Genomic DNA, 22,244 nt, shown 5'->3' with positions numbered 1-22,244 from the left:
ATTGTGTCGCAAAGGGCTGGGTCCAGGCCTCAGCATGGAGACTCTGGGGCCCCTGAGCGCTGGGTGGAGTCAGGCTCAGATCTGGTCAGGTGGCTTCTGCCCTCGGGGTTTACTGAGTCTCAGAAGGGGGAGGGGAAGGTAAGATCCGACCGAACCCCTGGTCAGGTCAGTCCCAGGTCTGGAGCTTCTGGGCTGGCTGGGAGCACTGAGTCTTGGTGGGGTCAGGCCTAGGCCTGGCCAGGTGACTGGCTAGCAGGGGCTGCTGAGACCCAGGTCTTGGGAGGAGGGACCAGCCCTGTGCCTTGGACCGTGGGCCTGCTTAACCAGGCGGAAAACTCTGGCCTGCAGAGGAAGCCGCGCCCTGGATGATGGTGGGAGGGGATGCGGTGTCCATCCCGGCCCTGGAGTGGGGACTCTGGCCTGCGCAGAATGCAGAGTCCCGGGTGGGTGTCCACCCCAGGTCCTGGCCTGAAGGCTCCATGCGGTCAGGGGGCTGGTTAGCCCCAGCACTGGCGTGGAGACTCCAGGCCGGCAGGGGGCGCTGCGTTCCGGGCGGGAGGCGCAGAGCGGCTCCGGGCCGGCGGGGGGCGCTGGCGCGCGGCGGCGCGGCGGCCGCCCGGCAGGTGGCGCTCTGGCCGCGGCCGAGGCCCGGCGGGCGGCGGCGGCGGCGCGGCGCTGCGCCGGCTCGCGGGCCTGGGGAAGCGGCAGCGGCGGCGGCGGCAGCGGCGGCGGCGGCGGCGGCGGCGGGACCGGAGGAGGCAGAGCGGCGGCTGGCGGCGGGAGCGGCGGCCCCGGGCGGGCAGGAGCGCGCCAGCCGAGCGCACAGGCCGCGGCCCGCGGAGCCCGCCATGCCGGCGCGGGTCTGAGGCGCGGCGAGTCAGGGCCGAGGCAAGCGGCGGCCGCGCCGGCTGGGCTTCCCGCAGCGGCGCGGCCGGGCCCGAGGAGCGGCGGCCTCGGCCTCCGGCGCAGCCCGGAAATGTCCGGCAGGATCGAGAAAGCAGGTGAGGCGGGGAGGCCCGGGGCGGGCGGTGCGCGGCCGCGGCGCGGGGCGGAGGGAGGGAGGGAGCCGCGGGGCCTGCTCGGGCGCCTCCGCCGTCGCCTCCGAGGCCGCGCAGGCGGCGCCCCGCGCTCTCCAGGGCGCACGGCCGGCCGCAGGCTCGGGGGGCGGGGCGGCTCGGGGACGCGGCCCCGCGGCCGGGGTTCGGGCCCGGCCGGCCGCTCGGCCTCCGCGGGGCTCGCAGACAACGGCTCGGACCCGGGACCGGGAAGGGACACCCGGCCGCGTGTCCCGGTGGCTGCAACGCCCGAGCCCCGCCAGGCGGCCGCCTCTCGGGCGGAGACAGGGCTGAGCCGGACAATTGGTCATTTCTAACGAGCCCGGGTTTAAATTTAACCAGAAGCGCCTACTTGGGCGGCTTCAAAGGACGCAGCCGGCGGCGGCTGGCATTTCGGGGCTCGGCCGAGGCTTCCTCGGGGCTCCGGCGCCGCCGGGGAAGCAGGGCGGCGGGCGCCAGCCGGGCGTGGGGAGTGATGTCTCCACGCAAACCTCCTCTCTTTGTGTGCTCCTGGAGATCTCGGGGAGCGGCCTCCCGCCCCCCTGGTGTTTGCCTGCGCCGGGCACCGTCTCTCCAAGGATGCAGCGAGGCTCGGGGCTCCTGAGCCAGCGACACCTTGCAGGGCGAACCCTTGGGCCCAAGGCGAGGCGGGCGGGCGGGCAGCCCAGGGCTCCCGTGTGAGCAGGGCTGCGGGTCCTGACAGCCTGGGCGGCTGACCTGGGGTGCCCCCGGAGCGTGGCCGCCGAGCCCGGAAGGCAGGCGCCCGGGGGGCTGCCGAGGGGAGGTGGCACGGATTTGGAAGCGGCTGGTGCTCCCCAGGTCACACCAGGATACGTTCCTGCGATGCGCCCGGGAGTGGACCCAGAAGGCAGTGCAGCTCGCAGGCTGTGGTTTCAGCACAGGAAGGGCATTTTTTTGTAGCCTTTATTGAGGGTTTTCTATATATCCGGCTCTGCTAAGCATTTTAAATGTATCGCTTACTAAACCCTTGCAGATTCCCTGTGAGCGAGGGCCTGGTCGCGGCGTTTCAGGCTCCTGCAGGCCACCCAGCAGGAGAGCAGCGGCAGGGCATCGAGGTTCCCCAGGCGCAGGGCCCTCGGTCCCAGGCGCTGCTTCCTGGGCGCCCTCATGGGTCTTCGGCCCTTGACCAGTGGCCACGAGTGGCCGCCCTGCACCTGTGCTGTTCCCGAAATACCTTGGGTTCATCTGTGAAGCATTTCTCAGGAGCCCTCTGCGCGGTGGGAAACTTGGGTGATTTGCTTTAAAAATAACACGAGCAGGGCATGCTTTGACTCAGGGTACGCCCATTGCCAAAACCCTGGGAATCCTGGGAAAGGAGCAGCGAAATGAAAAGCACCTGTCGTCCCAGAGCTGCTCCCACGGCTCAGACGCCCCGCCCCCGACGGGATGCATCTCCCTTTGCCTTCTCATCACCGGGAGCCCCGAGGCCTGAGGCCAGGTTCTGGCAGCAGGTTTCTCCGTGGGCCCTCTCGGGCACCTCCCTCTGCCAGGCGCTGCAGTGAGTGCCAAGAGCGGGAAGTGCCTCTTGTCCGAGGCGGGAGAGCCGCTCAGCATCACCTGGCCTGTGGCCGCCTGCCCTGTGCTGGCCCCACAGGCAGGGCCCAGGGCAAGGGGAAGGCTCTGTAGGGACAGCAGTTGTGTTTGGCTCTGAAGAGGGGGTACAGGTCCCCGGGGGGAGGTGGCGAGGGCGGGAGAGCAGAGTGCAAGGGGCTGACGGCTGTGGGGAGCGCAGGAGGAGGTGTCTTTGGGGAGAGGCAGCTAAGCGGCGTTCTGAGGGCGCCAGGCCGGGTTGGCCCTGCTGTGGGGCCGGCCGGGGAGTCAGGTCTGTGCTGTGGCTCACCCACAGCCGGCAGGAAGTTGGGAGCAGCCCTGCAGCCAGGGGTGCACCTTCCTCGGGTCTGCTGGTCCTTGGACGTGGGCGTCCCCTTGCATTTCGACGAGATTCCCAGCTGAGCTGCTGTTGGAGTTTCTGAACGGACCTGCTGGTGAGTTGCCGGCAGAGCGTTCGTGCCAAGGACAGGCCCTTGGGTGCAGCAGGGCTCCCGTTAGCCGGTGAGCAGCCCGCTTGGTCACGGAGCCTGACGCCCAGCAGTCACTGGTGCTCGTGTCTGTTGACGTGAAGCAGCAGAAGTGTTGCTCACACGTGCTCATAAGCCCTTCTTCCTGAATGCAGGCCTTGCCCTGCTCGGGTGTTAAGGAACCCAGGGTTTTTGGGTGTGAGAGAAAACTCCTCTGCCCATCCGTAGGGCCCTGAGGCGCGCCCCTTCTTCCACCCGGACGTCCTTGGTGAGCGCGGCCTCCTCAGCCGCCGGGAGGTCTCGGGGCTGCCCTGCTCCTCATGCTTCGTTACTCAGCAGTGCCTGGCCTGGGTGGCGCCCGCCGGCATTCTGTTGCCCTCCTGTGAGGCCTGCCATCGCGTAGCAGTGATGGGCAGCCTTTGGAGCTTGGTGTGTCAAACTTTGCCAAAAAACCGAGCATAACTCGGGTAGGGTGTCCCTTTGAGGAAAAAAACATTATTTCGCAAATGTGTCATCCTCAGGAGCATCAAATGTTTCATTCTCGGCATGCGGCCGCGTGTCATCAGAAATGGCTACGCGTGTCAGTGCTGACACGCGTGTCATAGGTTCGCCATCACTGGCCTAGGGACACAGGAAGGCTGTTCCCAGTCGTCTGCCCCGGGCCTCACGGGATGAGGACGCCCCGGGTTCCAGAGGGCTGCAGCGCGGCAGTTTGCTGGCGGGCCCTGTCCATTTCGGCCTGTCCTCCTTTGGTGGAGGAGGCTGACCGGAGGGCCAGGAAGAAGGGCGGGTGGAGGGGGCTTTTCTGAACTCTGGTATCTTCACAGATAATGAGGAGGGAGAGGGGAGAGGGGAGCCAGAGGGTTAGGGGAGCTGGAATAGGGAGCTCCGGGGTGCGCTTGTGGGCAGAACTGGCCAGGAGAGGGGGCGGGTCCTTAGGAACCCAGAGGGACCGGTTCTGAAAGGGAACGTGGCTGTGGGTGGGCACAGTGGGGGTGGGTCTCAGCTGCTCATGCTTCCAGCAAAGGGGCGGAGGGAGGGGCTGATGCCCGCACGGTTCGGTAGCGTAAGCAGCTGTTGCCTGTGAGTGGAGGCGACAGACTGGTGGCTGTGGGCTGGATTCCGTCCACAGATGGGCTGTGTTTGATCTGCAGTGTTCTTGAAGAAAAAAGAAAGAATTGATGGCCAATATTTAAAATCAGGAAGTCGGTCAGAAATCTCAGGTTTCTGGTTCTCTTGGAAACTGAGACTCTGGTAGCTCTGAGCCCTGTTCCCCTGCGGCAGCTACGAATGGCCCTATCCTGCCACCAGCCATCACCCCCCGCCAGCCATCACCCCTCCCCAGCCATCACCCCCCCCCAGCCATCACCCCCCACCAGCCATCACCCCCCCCGCCAGCCATCACCCCCCCCGCCAGCCATCACCCCTCCAGCCATCACCCCTCCAGCCATCACCCCTCCAGCCATCACCCCCCCAGCCATCACCCCCCCCAGCCATCACCCCCCCCCGCCAGCCATCACCCCCCACCAGCCATCACCCCCCCCAGCCATCACCCCCTCCAGCCATCACCCCCCGCCAGCCATCACCCCCCCCCCGCCAGCCATCACCCCCCACCAGCCATCACCCCCCACCAGCCATCACCCCCACCAGCCATCACCCACCCCCTGCCAGCCATCACCCCCCACCAGCCATCACGCCCCCCCCAGCCATCACCCCTCCAGCCATCACCCCCCGCCAGCCATCACCCCCCCCCCGCCAGCCATCACCCCCCACCAGCCATCACCCCCACCAGCCATCACCCACCCCCCCGCCAGCCATCACCCCCCACCAGCCATCACACACCCCCCAGCCATCACCCCTCCAGCCATCACCCCCCCAGCCATCACCCCCCCCAGCCATCACCCCCCCGTTTCCCGCTTGGACTGTTGGTATTTGAGTTTGCATCCCCTTTCCTTGGGGAAGCCATTTGCGTTTGTTGGCTTTCCATCTGCACTGAAAGCTTCGCCCCATTTCCTCATTGATTTATTCCTCGATTTCCTGCTTGAGCTTCTCTGTCAGGTGCCTTACGAGGCTCTGGGGACCTCAGCAGACAATGCGGAGGCCCTGGGAGGTCACAAGGGGTCACATCAGCCTTCCGGTGGAGGGTGTCAGGGATACCCCCCTGAGGAGCGAAGGTGAGCCGTGGGGGAGGAGAAGAGGGGCTTCACTCTCACTCATGCTCTCAGCTGCTCATCCCCCCCCCCCCCCCCCGCCCCCCGCCTCCAGTCATCCAGCACCTCCTCAGGGTGGAGTTGTTCTCCATCCCTGCACCTGGGCCCTCCCTTCTGCAGGTGACAATCTTCAATCCTGTCACCCCAGGGCGGGGAAATGCTGGCAGACAAAACAGCCGGCACAGAGACGAGGACGTCACAGACGGGAGTGTCATGACCCGGCTCTGCGTTCCCAGCAGACCACGGTGTGGAGGAGTTTTGCCTTCTGACCTCTGGCAGCTGGGCAGGCTCGGGCCAGGGCAGGTGAAGCGGAGGGCTCACCGGGCACCCACGCCTGTGGACAGGATTAATACGGTGTCAGACTCAAGTGCCATGTTTTTCAAATGGCTGAGGATGCTTTCATTATAATTTAGAAAAATGTACACCAACTGCATTCATAGTAACTAGTTATGAATTTTCTCAGGATAAACAAAATACATGCACTGTCACATGGGCTGGATCAGCAGTCACTGTATTTTGATCAATTTTTTTAAATTTAATTAAATTTTAAAATTAAATTTTAAAATTAAATTTTAAAAAAATCTTTATTGTTGAAAGTATTACATATGTTCTCTTTTTCCCCCATTGACCTCTCCCACCCTGCCCCACCTCCTACCCCAGGCCTTCACCCCTTATTGTCTGTGTCCATGGGTTATGCATATACGCGTATGAGGTCACTGGTTGATATCTTCCCATCCCCCCCCCCCCCCATCAGTTTCTAACTCCTCAAATCTTACACTTCCTTTTTTTCCACCATTAGCAATCCAGTCCACAAGTGGGACATTTTAGGGCCCCTGGTATCACTCGTCCACTCACTGTTGAAGCAATTACTGAGTCCCTCCTCGCTGGCCAACACTGATGCCTGTCAGTGGCACAGAGCCCGGGAGCCTGGCCTCCCCGGTCACAGTCCAGGGTGACATCAAACAGTCTTGGACGTTTCCAGTGCCCTGTGGCTTCCAGAGCGCACTGTGGATGCCCTCGTTCCTGGCCTCCCAGCATCCCGAGGGCTAGAGCAGGGCTGGCTGTCCCCGTTTTGCCAGGGACGTTTGGTGACTTGCCCAGGTCACAGCCCTAGCCCGTTTCTGCCTTTTCAGAGACTGCTTAGGGCCTTTCATGTTGCTGAGGACACAGCTTTCTATCTCAATGCTTGTTCCTGTGTCTTTCTTTCTGACCCCCCTCCCCCAAATATTCTTAGTTAAAGTAAGGATGGCCCAGAGTGGTCTTTAGCCTGCATATATTACTAATACTAATAACATTAGCAGTACTATAAGGAGATAAGGAATAGCATGAACACTGGCTAAATAGGGTTTAAAAAAACAGCCACAGCAACCCCAAATGTTCCCTGGTCTCCCGAGCAGCTGTTGGCAGAGGTGGTTTGAATGGGATTCCTTGTAGCCAGCAGACCTGATAGGAGGCCTGTAAAGATGAGTCATTCATGAGCTTGCAGAAAAATCATTTCCCAAATTAGCCCGCACTGTGAGTGCCTTGAACGCAGGCTGCTCTTACCTCAGTCCGGCTGAATGTGTCCCGGTTGCCATAATAAGATGACGCACTGGAAAGAGTAGCGGCCTGGCAACGCTTCCCGCTACCGCACCCACACGGCCTCCGGCTGGGCGCCCTGCTGCTGGGACAGGTGTTCCTCTGACGCCACCCACCTGGCCCCAGAGGCTCCTTTATAATTCAGACCCAAACAAAACCCACACTCTGGATTTCTAGGGGGACCCGAGCCCTGACCTGCAGCCATTTTAGTTTCCGGTCAGTTGTTTCAGACCAGTTGACTAATAGCCTGAAACCTGGCATTGTGACCTTGAGCGGTTCTTTCCCGTTTCTGGTCTCATTTTCTCCATCAGCGCCTTGAGCAGGAGGAACTCGAAAAACTGTGCTTCCCCATTTGTGTGGGATGTTTTAAAGCAGGAGCTCCTCCCGTACACCAGAAGGCCGTTAGGCAGTGGGTAACGGGAGCCACTCCGGGCTCAGCTGTGGCCCCTGAGGCTCCTGCATGGTCCTCCATGAGCACAGTGTGAAAACCACTTCCTGGATGCTCTTAGCCTCCTCCACCCAACCGACTTCCTCGGACTCTGTGCCTTCTCTTCGCCCAGCAGGCAGTTACGTCCCTGGGAAGGCCCCAGATAAACACTTTGGGTAGAATCATATTGTTTGGCTCATTCAGAAACCAAGCCTCAGTTTCCTTTCTACAAGTTAAAAATGAACTAATAGAGTTTTAAGTAGAAGACCATTAGCTCCATGAGGGAGGTGCCTGTCTGGTCGGCCACGGGGTTCCCACCACTGCACAGAGTAGTGCTCAGTGACGCCTTACCAGAAGGAGTGAAGTTAGTTAGTCCTGTCATAGAATGAGCTTCGGTTTCTGACTCCAACTGTCAAAATTGTCTTCAAATGGAGCTTCTGGGCTTTGAATTGCCAGTTTGTATGTTTCTGGGTGAATTAGCAGCACCAGTACTCCGGTCGGGATATGCAGTTAGTTGGGGTCTCTCTGTTACCCGTATACATTCTGGGGCGAGGCCACGACCAAGTTCCCGGAACCCTGGAGAGGGCTCCAGGGCGTGCTGAGAGACAGCCCATGCGGCCCTGGCTCGGCAGCTGCCTCTGGTAGAGACCGCTTGGCTCTGGGGGGAGGGTGGGGGCACAGCACCCAGTTCTCTAGGCACCGCTCCTTTCCCTGCAGCAGCTGTCATCCTGCCTCATTCACACACCAGGGCACATGCCGGCTCTGCCAGCCCGCCGCCCGGCCAAGCACCAGGGGAGGAGTCCCCGTCGCCATTATTTTCTTCAGGTGGCCTCAGTGTCATTTAGGACTAGCTCCCTGCACCATCAGCTCTCTCTGAGGGTCTGGGAGAGGTAGCTGTCGGGGTTCCCTGACTCCCCCTTTCTTTGTCAAGGGGCTTAGGAGAGTCTCTCTTGCCCGTTCCTCATCCTTTGTGGGCGAAGATGCAGTGGAGAGCCTTCCCGAATGGATGAGGAACCTGGTCTGGTCCCCGCTGGTCACAGTCCTCTTTGTCCCCACTCCCAGCCTGTGGTTGGGCCGTGGATGATGGTCTCTGAACCCGAGTCCTGACCTGCAGTCTGGACCGCCCCTCCCTAAAGCTCTGGGCCTGCTTCACCACGCTTAGCCCTCGTCCCAGCCGTGTCTGAAAGGTGGTCTTTCTCCTGCTTTCCTTGGCTTTCTGCCTCCACACACTCACTCTACTGCAAATGTAGCTTTGTGACCGGGAAACACTGCCCTGCTTCTCAAGCAAAGAAGTACGGCCTGTCTATCGTGGCGGGGGGCGAGGGGGGTAGGGGGGAGGCAGTTAGGGGGACACGGGGGGCACTTTCCGAGGCTGCGGACAGAAGGGTGGAGTTCAGGCGTTTCTAGCTTTCAAAAGTTTATGCCATTGGTGTGAACTTGACAGTCAAGGCTCCCAGCCATGCTGTTCAAAGCCAGCCCACCGTCCCCCTGAGCTTTGGGAGAAGACAGGGTGGATGTGGAATGAGAAGAGAGGAAGGACAGCAGGGATGACCACTGGCCGGTGTATTTTTGTTTCATCCCAAGAGACCACCTCCGTTTCTTCTTGCAGAGGCGACGCAGTATTAATTAAACCATCTTCTTCAGCACCGAAGGCGCGATGCTTTTGTTTTGTGGCAGTTCCAGGGCCTCGCAGGCAAGGAACTTAAAATTCCGTTGAACCCTACAAGCGGCGTGATTTTTAGACCCTTCACACCCCCCCTTGGTTAATTTTCGCAATCAAGGTACATTCAGAAATGCTGGAGTTTCGCTGTGCAGTTCCTTGGCCTGAGCTGCCCTGTGCTTTCCTGATCGGTGCGAGCAGACGAGCGTGGCTTCCTATGGTCGGTTCAGAACAGCTGTTTGCAGAGTGAGCCCAGTCAGCTCTCTTCACTTTATCTAGTCATTTGGTCCTGGAGCGACAGAACCTCTCCCCGAATTAGCATGACCGCACTCCTGGGCTTCTGCCCCAGCTTGTCCAGGCACCTTACAAATATTAATTCTCTGAGCTCATCGGGAACCAAAGGCAGATTGAAAGCATGCTTCCCTGCGTGATCTGTCCGTGGTTTGTTCATGAGGAGCTGTCTCTATTATTACCCTAAATGTGCAAGGTTGTAGAATGCGAAAAAGGAATTGGGCCAGAGACCTGGACTGCATTCAGCCCGTGTTGCAGGGAACCCAGAGTTGCCTGGTCCCGGCTTGGTGGGTGAAATGTGCGTACCAGGGAGGAAATCATGTGGCTGAACCATCCGGGGCACGTGTGCATCACTCTCTGAGGATGCTTGGAACTGTGGCCTCTTCAGGTGATGGAGAGAGAACTGGCCAGAGTGCCTGGCACTGCCGCAGGCCCGGTGTCTCCTGGGCAGGCCTTGGTCCCTTCCTGGACCTTGAACTGCAACACTGCTTCCTGAGCTTTTTAAAGATCCTAAGTCCTGCTTAGGATCTGATGGAAGCTCGTGGACTCTGCCCCCAGGGAGAAAGATTCATTTACGTGTGGATATGGTTCTACGAACTCTAAATTCCTGCTATTATATGATGCATAATAATTTACAAACTCCCCAGGTCTTGGAAAGCTCAAATGGCATCTTGGGCATCTGAAGTAATCAGGATTTGATTTCTCCTGGTTCACCCAGACCTGAGTTCAGGTGCTAGTCAGTAATTATACTTTCCTGGAGTTTTGTAAGGATTTCATGAGATGATGCTTGCACGCTGCTTAGATAATGCCTATGTGGGCAAAAGGAGAAAACTTTCCCCTTCAGGAAGAGAGTATTTTTAATTTACGTACAGGAAGATGGGACTCTTTGGGGATGTACAGTTCTCTGAACTTGAACTCACTTGTAGTTTTGTGAAGCTACTAGCACACGAGGACTGAGCTCGATCCTGTCACCCCAGCACGGGGAATGCTGGCTGCCCCCTTGCAGCCACGCTCTTTCCTCACTCTTGGCTCCTGGCAACCATCCGTTTTCCATTCCTGTAGTTTTGCCTTTTCCAGAATATAATATGGTATCAGCTTTTGGAAATGTGCTTCTTTTACTTAGCAGTACTGCCTTGGAGACTCATGAAGTTATTGTGTTGTTGTTTTTTATCGGAAGTTTCCTTTTTATAGCTGAGTAGTATTCCATTGCATGGACATAATCAGTTTATCTGCATAGAATTTGACTTTGGTTAACTAGCTCTGTTTCCTGGAAATAGATAAGATGGCAGTTGACCAACAAAAATCAAACAACCCAATTTAAAAACCTGAGTAGACATCTCTAAAGAAGATATGCGAATGGCCAACAAACACATGAAAAGATGCTCAACATCACTGATCACTAGGGAAGTGCAAATCAGAACCACAGTGAGAGCCCACCGCACACCCATTAGGATGGCTCCTTTCAAAAGAACAGAAAGTAACAAGGGTTGACAAGGATGTATAGAAACTGGAACCCTTGTGCACTGGTGGATGTGGAAAGCAGTATGGCGGTTCCTCACAAAAATGAAAAATAGAACTACCATATGATCCAGCAGTTCTTCTGAGCACACACCCAAAAGAAATGGAAGCCAGGACTCAGAAAGGAATTTGTCCGTTCATGTTCATAGCATCATTCACAGCCAAAAGGTGGGAGCAGCCCAGGTGTCCACTGATGGATGAGAGGGGAAAAAATGTGGTTGATGCACGAAATGCGCTATTTCCACCCTTAAAAAAGGACAATCTGACACCTGCTTCAACATGAATGAGCCGAGAGGACATTATGCCAGACACAAAAGGAAAATACTATACAAGTCCGCTGGTGTGAGTGAGATACCTAAGATTAATCAGAGTCATAGAGACAGAAAATAATTGTAAATACAGTGGTGGTTGCCAGGGGCCGCGGGAAGGGAGAATGGGGAGTTAATGTTTAACACATAATTAATGTTTAAGTTCAGTTTTGCAAGACAAAAAGAGTTCTTGGTAGTAACACAACAGTATGAACGTACTTATTCTGAGATGTACTTATTAGGAGCACACTCTTAAAAATAGTTAAGAATGTAAATTTTATGTTATGTATATTTACCACAATTGGTAAAAAATTACCATGAACAACATATTTTTCAATATTTACATCATCATTATTTAATCTGAAGTATCTTAATACAATAAATTATATTAAAACATTAAAAACATGATGACATATGACAGCTGTATTACTGGGGACCAATGCTTATGGTCTAATTAATTCACCTGGGCGGGGACAGTAGGTGAACTGGGAACACCTGGCGGGACAGGCACTCTGCGCCTCTTGAGCGCAGTGACTCCTGCAATTAACCGTGTCCCTGGAGCGTCCTGTGCGGTGAGGAGGTGCTGGCTGCTGTGGGCAGGAAGCTTTGAAGCCAGGGTGGATCCTGGGCCCACCAAATGTGGATCTCGTCCCTTTGGACCTGAGCTCTCAGCGGTGCTGGGCTCCTTCATGGACCCTCACAGGGTACCGTCCAGAGCTGCCCTCTGGCAGCCTTGGTTCCTGTCCTGTATCTGTCTGAGTAGGTTGGTGCCAAGAGGGGCTGAGGAACGACAGGGGCCTAAGAGCCCCGGAGCCTGGGGCGGGGGGGGCAGCCTGGCACAGAGGAGTGCTTACTGCATGTCAGCTGTTAGCAGAGACTCTGGGACTCCGGGTGGCTTCCATGAGAGGCGCTGCCTGGATCCCCCGTCGGCACGTCCTCTCGGGTTAACAGCACAGATGGCACTTACTCCAGCGCTGTTTGCAGGGTTCCAGGCTGTTGGCCACAGGCGTGCGACAGTGTCACTGACTGGGAGGAGGGGAAGAGAGAGGGTGAGCTCTGAATCAAGGTCCAGAAGCAAGCTCAAGTCTCCTCCAAGAATTTGAAGGTCACGGAGCCTGCCCGGTCGTGATTGCCATGATGGGGTCTCTGGTCCCAGGAGTATCATTAACCCGTTTCTGTATGAATCTTGGATGGAAGGCAGTTACTGTGTTTTTTTGATACCACAGCACCAACACATAATACTTCCCAGGAAAAAAGGAAAAATAAAATACATTAGCAAGATAGACTATAAAACAATGCACTGATTTCAAAAGTTGAACTGAAGAGGTACACATCTTAGAATCAGGGAATTCAGTATGAAACATGGGCTCATTCTTTCAGCTGGTTTCTTGAGCGCCCACTGTCTCCAGTTCCTGGCAGAGGTGCTGGGATCACGGGATGGACAGACCAGTGCTCCTGCTCTCAGGGCGCTCATGGCGACTGGCCGGAGCTCTCCCTCCAGGCGAGACGGGGCCTGTGAGCGAAGAGTCCGTCTCTGGAGTTCAGCTTATGAATGTCGCTCTGTCCTGGCCTCACAGTTAGATGTCGGCCAGCAGAGGACCATTACCTGAGGATCACTGTGCTCATGTAGACGGTGACAGATGGGGTGATGATCGCACATCCTGGCTTCACCTGCTGTCCTGGCAGTTATTAATAGCACCCGCCTGTCACTCAAAGGCGCCCTGGTTTGGATAAGGAAACACTGGGGGAGGAACCATTTACCACCAGGAGTTCCACCAGTTTGTGCTGGGGAGGGGCTTGGTCTGCCGTGAGAGCTAACTCAGGGACACGCCTGTTCCAGCCCAGGGCCAAGCCCCTCGAGTCCGCAGGAGGGCCAGCTGCATTGGGGTTTTGTCCATTCTCCCTGTGAGCAGAGAAGGAAATTACTATTTTTCACTTAAAAAAGGTTTTTCTCTCAATTCCAGGTGGAATTGACAAAATTGGAGGCGCGGCCTTCTCCCTTTCATGGCCTGCAGGCGGGATTTAGTTCTTGGCCCAGCCCTGACAGACGTGACTGCCTTTCTTGGGGGGGTGCTCTGGAATTGGAGGTGGGGGGCGAGTTCTAACCCCTTGTAATTTGCAAGTTAGGTTGGACCCCAAGAAAGATGGCCTGGCCGACTTTACAGTTCATTTCTGTCGAGTGTCATTTTAGTCCTGCCTGGACAGAGAAACAAAGCAGCCTTGTTTGGGATACAGTATCAATATTCAGTGAGGATTAGTACTTTGTTGTTGTTGACACACCCCTGCCAGAAAGAAGGCAGCTGGTTAACTGTGGAAAAACACCAGCCTGGGAGTCAGCGATGTGGGTTCCCTGGCCATCTGTGAGAGCCTGGGGACATGTCTTTCCCTCTCTGGGCCTCAGTCTCCTCATTTCAGAATGAGAGGGTTGGGCTAGCTCTGTGGTTCTTCGCCTTTTGGAAATCTTTGAGACTCTAATCAAATGCCGTGGAAAGGCCCTGCCCCCTCTGGCCTTCTCCCATTCACATACTGCCAACTACACAGGGCCTTTGCACATGCTCTCCTGCCTAGAATGCCCTTCACCTCTTTGCTTGGTCAACTCATGCTCACGCTTTGAGCCTCAGCCTTCCCTGACCTCCCAGATTTAGGTCACCCTGCTAGATGTGTTCCCCTACCCGGAACTTCTCAGCACTGATCGCAGTGGAAACTAAGAATTCTTCGTGCATGTTATCCGACTCTCCCTACGCCCTGACGTTCTGAGGCTGTGGCTACGAGTACGGCGCAGAGAATCCGACCTCTGCTTCCTGTGACACACTTCGAGAGCGGGGCCTTTGCCTTCGATGATTTCCTCCAGGGCTGCGCAGGAAGTCACTTCAAAGTCGGGTCTTTTTGGCCCCAGAAGATTGGCTACCAGACTTTCTGCCTCCGTGCCCTGCGGGCCTGACCTCCAGGCTGATCGTTCCGTTTGTTTATGTTCTGGACTGAGCTGGAACTCCCACTTGGAACATTCCCACAGTGCTTGGCGCTTCCTCGTATTGTTGTATTTTTCTCTGGAGGGGAAGTGACCAACATCAGACTTTCCTCCCAGCAGACAAATTCCATGCACAAAGCCTATGGCAGCTCCTGGACGCCCGGCGAGCCCGCCTGTCTCGTTGCCTCTGGGGTGAATGTGCACATACAGCGATCGCTGGCCTTTCCCTTCTGAGCCATCATTTCTGTTGCCTTAATCTCCCTCAAGAAGCGAGCTGCGCCTTGCAGGACTCCCTGGTTCAGCTGTCTTCTGAACCCTGCACTGCCTTGTGCGGAGGGTAGAGCTCTCTGAAACGTTTCAAACCGCATTAGCCACAATGTCACCTCCCTGGTTTATGTCACTTTCCACAATCAAAATGTTATTACCGTGGAACAAAGGTTTATAAGTGAAATTTCATTTTATTTGCACTAAGGGAATGAGCTAGTTACCAGAGTGCTGCAGTGGGCCTTACATGATGTGGAAAAAGGATCCCTTGTAAGGGTGAAGATTTTTCTTTTCTTTTTTTTTTTTTTTAATATATTCCATTGATTTTCTACAGAGAGGAAAGGAGAGAGATAGAGAGCCAGAAACATTGATGAGAGAGAAACATCAATCAGCTGCCTCCTGCACACCCACACTTAGGATGCGCCCGCAACCAGGGTACACGCCCCTGACCAGAATCGAACCCGGGACCCCTCAGTCTGCAGGCCGACGCTCCATCCACTGAGCCAAACCGGCAGGGCTGAAGATTTTTCTTTAATGTATTGTATCTAAAGCTGGATGTTTATATACAATAAAATAATATAAACCGCAACAGTAGCTATTCTGTAAGTTTCTGCTGAATGTGAGCAAGTTTTAAACATCATCTTTAATCTCTAAACTGCTTTATGAAGTAGGTGGCACAGTGGTACACATTTTACACAGGGGAAAAGTCGGGTCCAGAGAGGTAACTTCTAGCCCAGAGTCGCCCAGCTGTGAAGTGCCCCAGAGACTCAGACAGGCCAGCTGTCCTCCCAAACCAGCACCTGCCCACTGCGCTCCCTCCTCTGGCCCCGAGACAAATGCTGGGGCGGGACCTGGCTAAGTGTGTAGTCTTGATGCACCCCCCCCCCCACCCCACCTGCAGTCCCATCTGTAAGGTGTGGGAGGGGCTTGTGACAGTAATGCCGCTAGGAGTGACTTGGCCAACGTGGTGAAATGCCATCTGACTGAAAGCAGCGCCTGCACCCACAGCATCCAGCCACGTGTGCGAGGCATGGCGACACATCGACTGGCCGCCCAGTGAGCGCTCACTCTGGGCGCGCTTCCTTTCACTCGTCTTATCCGTGCGAGTCCCCGGTTGTCTCCGGAGGTGCCCCTGAGATGGGTCCCTTGCCCAGTTTGGGTTGTGAACATGGTCGCCTTGGAGATGACTCTAACAGACACTTTCCCAAGCAGGGAGAGCAGGCTGTTTATCTTCCCCACCCCCCGTGCCCGCCGCAGTCACGTTGGGAGGCCATGATCACCTGAGAAGCAGTGGAACCGCAGGCTCTTTTCAAACTGTTCTCTCAAGAAAACGTCCAGTTTGTTTAGAAGGTTCATTAGTAAATCAGTTGTTTGGGGCTTGGGATGCATTTTCTCAGGGCAGCAGTTAAGAGTGTGACAGCGCCCAGCTAAGGAAGGGCAGAACCAGGCTTGAGCCCAGTCCCCAGCTGTGACCTGTTGTCCTGGTGCACAAGCACCGGAGAACTGGCCCAAACACCGCTGCTGACTTCAAGGGCTTTACCGACTCAGGGGAAGTTAGCAAGGATAGGGACGAGACCCCAAGGCAGGAAACTGCCTGCACTGAGGGCCGGGGGCAGTGGAGGAAACAGGTCCCACTCCTGGCTCTTGCAGGGAGGAGAGTTTCTTTATGAATTAGAAAGTCTGGTTACCCCGTTCTTGGGGGTAGGGGCAGTCAGAGTGTGTGTGTGTGTGTGTGTGTGTGTGTGTGTGTGAGAGAGAGAGAGAGAGAGAGAGAGAGAGAGAGAGAGAGAGAGAATTCTCATCTGTTCATTTGCTTATCCCTTAGTCCACCCATCTGTTTGTTCAGCAGCTATTAAGCACCTACTGTGTGCAGATATTCTGCTAGTGTGGGCGGCATGTGTTCAGAGCATTTGGTAAGTCGTTTGCCAAATGTTTGTAATTAAAACTTTCTTTAGGTGAAAGGAGACATTAAGATGCAGGTTTCTAAGTAGAGCCTTTTTGATCTGTTGTGCTTTTACAAATGTATTGAACTTCATGTCTCGTGGAAGAAATGAGGTCAGCTGTCATACCGGGTTGAAAACTTGCTTAAGGAAAATTGTTATGGTATTTAGAAGGAAACTGAAATCTTCCAATGTATGGAAAGGGTGGGTGATTAATGGTGGGGGTGGGGTGAGGGTGAGTTGAAATTGGGTGTTTTACCAGCTGTTGTGTTCCAGTGGCCCCCTCTGGTGTGGTGGGACTTCGGGCCCTTGATCTTTTCCGGTTGGTGTTTGCAGTTTGATTGGAGGAGAGCTGGGCGGTGCAGTGTGAGGGACGGGCAGCTGGCAGTGGTCCTTACGTGCTGCTCTCTCCTGCCCCATCACTGGAGGAGTGGAATAGACCTGTGCTGCTACTTGCTTTTCCAAGTTCGGAATCAGAGGCTGTGGTCTTGAAATGTGGTTTCTAGATCGTAGATCAAAAGATGAGACCCTGAAGTGCACGCAGAGGTTTGGATTGGGCTTCATTCATGTTCATGCTGTCAGGATGATTTCTCTCTCCCTGGGGACCCGCCGGGCACCTAGGAGCTGTGGCAGCACTCCGAGCACAGGCATGCGTGTCACATGTATCCCGAGCCTGTTCAGTGCCTCTTACACTCAGTCTCTGGGTCCTGTGGGTCTTTGGGGAAATACTGTCCCGAAGTTTTATTCTAGGTCTATAATTAGCTCCAATATTATACCACCCAACCCCAATAGAATGAAATTCCCTTTGATTGTTTGCTGGTGGCTGAATTGATGGAAGCCAGAAGTCTGCCATCTGAGCTAATATAGTTTCACAGTCTAAGATTATACAAATGTTGACGATACATATTTACCGAAGGATTCCTCAGTGTCAGGCAGCATGCTAAGCACTTCATACACATTTTCTTTTGTTGGATCTCATAATAGGAGGCGAGACTGGAATTATGCCCATTTAACAGATGAGGAAACTGAGACTGCTATGCTCAGTTGGTAAAACCAGTGGCAGAGCTGGGATTTGAACCAGGTGGTTGGCTCCGGGCTTACCTGCTGTGTGCTCCAGGGCATTCTTTAAGAGCTTTTCTGACCATAAACTCTGAGATTGAAATCAATGAAATCTCTCCATCTACCTTGACATTGTCTTTTTTTTTTTTTACCAAAAAAGGATATGATTTTATGCCCTTCTTTTGTCCCAAGAAACCTGTTCAAAATATAGCGGTGCAATACTTCCTCTAGAAAAATTATGTCCCAACTGGAGTGGGAGGTTAGAGCTTGAGATTACAAACTCTTCGCTGAGTCTGTCCTCTGTGGTCTTTTCTTCTTTGGAAACGGGTGTAGCTTGCATGTTGGTGTTTGTTTGTTTTCCCTTGGAAACGGCACTAATGAATCAGTTTGCCTTCTCTGTGGAACTCCCTGTGATGCACCCTGGCCTGAGTGAGAACCTTCCACAGAAGGCGTGACCTGAGGCTCTGTGTGACAGCGTTTCTCCCCGTGGCACTCCCAGAACTGGTCCATTTTTAACTTCCATCTTTTTGATCACCTGATGCCCCACTCAAGAAAAGCGGTATTGAAAGTGTTTGAAAATGCAGTTCATTCTCTGAGGCGGCCGCTGTGCCCATGAGTAATAGTGTCAAAGGAAGGCCAAAGAAAGAGCTGCTTAATATAGACCATTACTGAGGCCCACCGATGGGTGCAACGAGCCTTTTCTTCTGATTTCCTCCCTGGAAGTAGAGGGGTTGGAAAGGCAGGAAGCGAGGACCTTCCAGAATAAAATTCAGGTTTTCCTTGTAAGGGTTGAGATGTCGCAGAGATGAATCAGCCCGCTTTCCGCTGCTGACTCGGTGCTGCTGGGTGTTCAGCAAAGACATCTGGGCTTGAAGGGCTCTGTGATCTTCTGGCGTTAGAATGGGCAACGCTGTTGAGAAACAGGGGCCCCTGCACGGCAGCCAGCTGTGTCCCTGGAAACAAGGTAAGAAGCCCTGGGCTCCGTCTCCAGGAGGAAGGAAGGTGGCAGCCTTCGGTGGGAATATTTTGACCCAAAATCAGAGCTAACCTGCCTGGGGAAGTACCTTCAGCTCAGCATAGGTTAAAGAAAATTAACAGGTATTTCTAAGGAATAAAATGGCTCGTGTCTCAATACGATCACATGGCGCAGTGTAGCACCTGTCTGTTGGTTAAAAACTTTTAGATTAAAAAAATATTCTATGTAAATATTTTTATATTCAGGAGTTTGACTCTTTTGTGAGTTTGCTGTAGGGAATGTTATTAATAGCTTTAGATATATAGACCCTTTCTTTAAGGATTCAAAGTACCTTCTGTAAAAGAATCTCATTTACCCAGCCCGGCCACCCATGATGTGGGTCAGCGGCATCTAGTAACACCGCCTCTGTCTCTGGGGTCTGTCTTAGTTTTGAGGTGGAGGGAGCCAGCGGGGCACAGAGCAACACTTGGTGCCCCTGGAGCCGCGGGCCGTGCAGCGTGTCCCGGGGCAGTTGTGTGTCCCAGGGCACCCGCGGCCCGTGTTCACTGTTGTTAACCAGCAGACCAGCGGCCGCGGGCAGACCCAGCAGGCAGGTCAGACTGTCCGGATGGTTCCCTCGGGACTTCAAGCTCTGGCTCTTTACCTCCACTTGACACACAGAAAAACAAAAAACCCAGAGCCAGCACTTGACCTGCAGCAAGACCGTTTGCTTGCTACTGTGCGGATGTGTGCGGATGTAGGGAAGATAAACTGAAGGAAACGCTGGGTTTGTGAATATGGTCTTCTGAGGTCAGGGTATGGGTCATTTTTTTAAGGGAAAAGTAGATGGGAGGCTAATTGATAAGTTTCGGCCCCTCTGACTTCCCATTCTTTGTCCATCCAGGTACGCTGACAGAGGTATTTCTAGTGGCCCTTGATCGGATCCTGGTTTGGCTAGAGCAGTGATAACACATTGGGGAGGTTCAGGAACTTTGACTGTGAACCGGGTAGTAGATGATGTTTGGAACCGTTGCTGATCTTATGATGCACAATAATGGTAACGAGTCGTGTAGGAGAAGGTTCTTTTGTGGACAGTCATGCTGACGTGTTTAGGAGTGAAGGGTTATGCTGTCTATAATTTTATTCTAAAATGATTCAGGTCGTGAATGAATACATACATACACACATACTTACAGATAAGCAACATGGGATAAGTTTAGCAAGTGTTAGAATCCAGGTTAATGGGTCTAAGAGGTTTGTTATATATTTTTAAATGTATTTTACTTTAAAACAAAAACCAAAAACCAGTTGCTGGCTAGGACAGCATGGCAGCACCCTTCAGGAGAAGGGGCGTCGTCACTGAGGGGGTCGTGTGCGCACGCTCCGTCAGCACCACGTGGGCTGGTGCTCCGGCTGCCACAACAGCCCTGGCCTTGATCCGGTAGCGCCAGAGCACCCCTTTGTAACAGGCGCTTAATGTATTTACTTACTGTTAGATTACCTCTGGTTTTCCTCAGAAAATGTCTCGGAGTGAAAACATCTTAACATTTCCGTTGCAGAAGATGGATTTACAGACAGAATTAAAGAAAGCTTTGTGGTTTTTGTTGTTATGATGTTGAGTTGCATTCCGTAATTTTAACGAGAGCAGTTGTAGGGCCGCTGTTGATAGTGGCGATTTCAGGCTCCACAGTGACGGCGGGGGCGGGGGGGGGGGGGGGGGTGAGAAGAGCAGCTCGTTGCCCCGATTTCTAAGTCTTCGTGGTCCCGATGCCAGGAGCATGCCTCTGCCAGTGTCGGGGTTTGTTTGCGCAGGTCAGACTCTGGACGGCACTTTGTCTCCCAGCCAAAGTCCATCAAGCCCTGCCAGGGACCCACAGTAACAGGGGTGTGTCCTTCAAAGTTTATCTGTTTGTTGCTGTCTCTAAGGGTTGTTTATGTTTTAGAAATTTGATTTTAAAGCAATATTTGGAAGCCAGATTTAATTAATCATAGGCACCACCCTGACCCTGACCCTGACCCTGACCCTGAGTACATATTCCTCAGTCTACGCTCCACGAGGTTGTGAATCTCAGCGGATGCTGACAGCCCCAGGGCCTGCAGCATGGTGTCAGCCTGCTTTAGGGGCAAGTGAACGGTGAGCTGAGCACGTCCTCATGTGCATTTGCTCCGGGAAGCTGGGACGGCCAGGCTGCCCTGCCTTCTGTTCAGTGGCCCTATGACTCATTGACCCAGACGCCTCAGAAGACACACTCTCTCAATCTCTCTCTCTCTCTCAATCTCTCTCAATCTCTCTCTCTCTCTCTCAATCTCTCTCTCTCTCTCTCTCTCTCTCAATCTCTCAATCTCTCAATCTCTCTCAATCTCTCTCTCTCTCTCTCAATCTCTCTCTCTCTCTTTCAGAAATAATTTGAAAGTTGCTTACAGTGGTCATTTTGGCTTTGGGGACTACAACAAGGGCAAAGAATTTCCTTGGGAATTAAAAATTGCAGCAGTAATTGCAAATTGAATTGTTATCTCCTTCAGAAATCCCAGCAGCTCCGGGCCATACCAGCCTGTTAAATGGAAATGCTAGTGATTTGCATGTTTGTACACAGTTGGGTGTGAGCTAACCAAATTAACACCCTCAGTGGAAGAGCTGACTATGCAAAGTGCCTTTCCCAGGCCGAGCTGATGGGTCTGCAATGCTGGGAAGGAGCTTGGCTGGGCGAGGTGGGGGAGGGGTGGGGTGGACTGTCGAGAGGCAAGGATTTGAAGGATTTCCACGTGCTCCTGGGACCCGGTGCTATAGGGGCAGTTTTATGACGGGTTGGATTCCAGTCGGCAACGGTGTTTAGACTTGCCTCTGCAGGCTCGGTGGTGAGGAAGCCTCTGGGGCTGCTGGGCGCCTGTGTGCCAGGTAATTAATATGAAGGCTTTTCTGGCCAAAGCTGAAGCTGGCCCCCCCACCAGCTAGTTTCTGGTCTTTATCCATTGCTATGGGCCATGGTGGTGTCTGGTATCCACCTCTCAGGCAGCACTCCAGAGCGTGCGCGGCTTTCTAGCCGTGTCTTGGTCTCTGCTTAAGATTAATAATAACACATCCCTCAAAGCACCCTTGCAAGAATTAAATGAGATCATTCATGTAAAGGGGTCATAGCCTTTAACATTCAGTAAGCACTCAGTGATTAATAGTAACTCGTATCATGCATCCCAACTAGCAGTGTGCATTTCATTAACGCTGTTTCCTTCTCTCAGTGGAAGGGAACACATGCCAGATGATCTCAGAGGTGTCTCTGCAGACTGTGAATCCGTGCCCAGCAGCTGTGGCCACTGCCACTAATACCTGCGTGCTCCCCAGATGTTCAGACCTGCAGAAGGCATCATTCTGTTGAGCACCATGGTCACGGGGGCTTTTTATGGTGAATTTCTTTGAAAACGGTTATTACAGGATCAGACATAATTGAACTGTTCCTCGTGAGCTAAAATATTAAACTAACCAGGACAGTCCGTTTTCCCATTCTGAGTACAGTGGTGTGAAATGTTGTTTTTCCCATAGTTACATAGAGGTGAAGAACATGCCCCTGGAGCCTGGCTGGCCGGGGTTGAATCCTTGCTCCTCTGTGTTCTAGTTGGCTCGTCTTGGGCCGGTTACTTCACTTCTGGGCCTTAGTTTCCTCATCTGCATGTAGTGCCTCATGGGGTGGCATAAAGTGCTTAAAACAGTGCCCGGCACGAAGTGAGTGCTCAGTAAGGGTTTATTATTGTTGTTATTCTTAGGTTAAATACAGAGAAATTGCATTTTTTTTTTTAGTTGTAAAAATGTTACATTAAAGAAATATTTTGAAAATATGGACAAAATGCAAAGAAGAAAATGCATGTTGAGTGTCTGAATCTAAAGAACCTAAAACCGAGTGAGCAGAAGTGTTAGCTGTGGGTGTTCACCGTCTCCAGAGCATTGCACATGTATGCATGTTTCATGTCGCTGTATCATGT

General features: G+C 53.9%; 1 protein-coding gene and 1 long non-coding RNA gene across 2 annotated transcripts in view; both read left to right on the top strand.

Moving 5' to 3' along the window:
• The first annotated feature begins 724 nt into the window (after positions 1 to 724).
• The window catches only part of RAPGEF1 (Rap guanine nucleotide exchange factor 1), a 105,324-nt gene continuing 83,804 nt past the window's right edge, over positions 725 to 22,244 (top strand). The window contains exon 1 of the mRNA XM_054727130.1: positions 725 to 1,001. Within this exon, the coding sequence (XP_054583105.1) occupies positions 977 to 1,001 (25 nt within the window). The 5' untranslated portion in view covers positions 725 to 976. The remainder of the gene's footprint in view (positions 1,002 to 22,244) is intronic.
• On the top strand, positions 17,946 to 21,774 carry LOC129151626 (uncharacterized). The gene is made up of 2 exons (XR_008558264.1): positions 17,946 to 18,281; positions 21,507 to 21,774. It is a non-coding gene; the product is annotated as an uncharacterized LOC129151626 (long non-coding RNA).

This window comes from Eptesicus fuscus, chromosome 15 (assembly GCF_027574615.1).
Source record: "Eptesicus fuscus isolate TK198812 chromosome 15, DD_ASM_mEF_20220401, whole genome shotgun sequence".
Lineage (NCBI taxonomy): Eukaryota > Metazoa > Chordata > Mammalia > Chiroptera > Vespertilionidae > Eptesicus > Eptesicus fuscus.
Note: the sequence above shows the minus strand (reverse complement) of the source record. Positions and strands in the feature narration are given on the sequence as shown.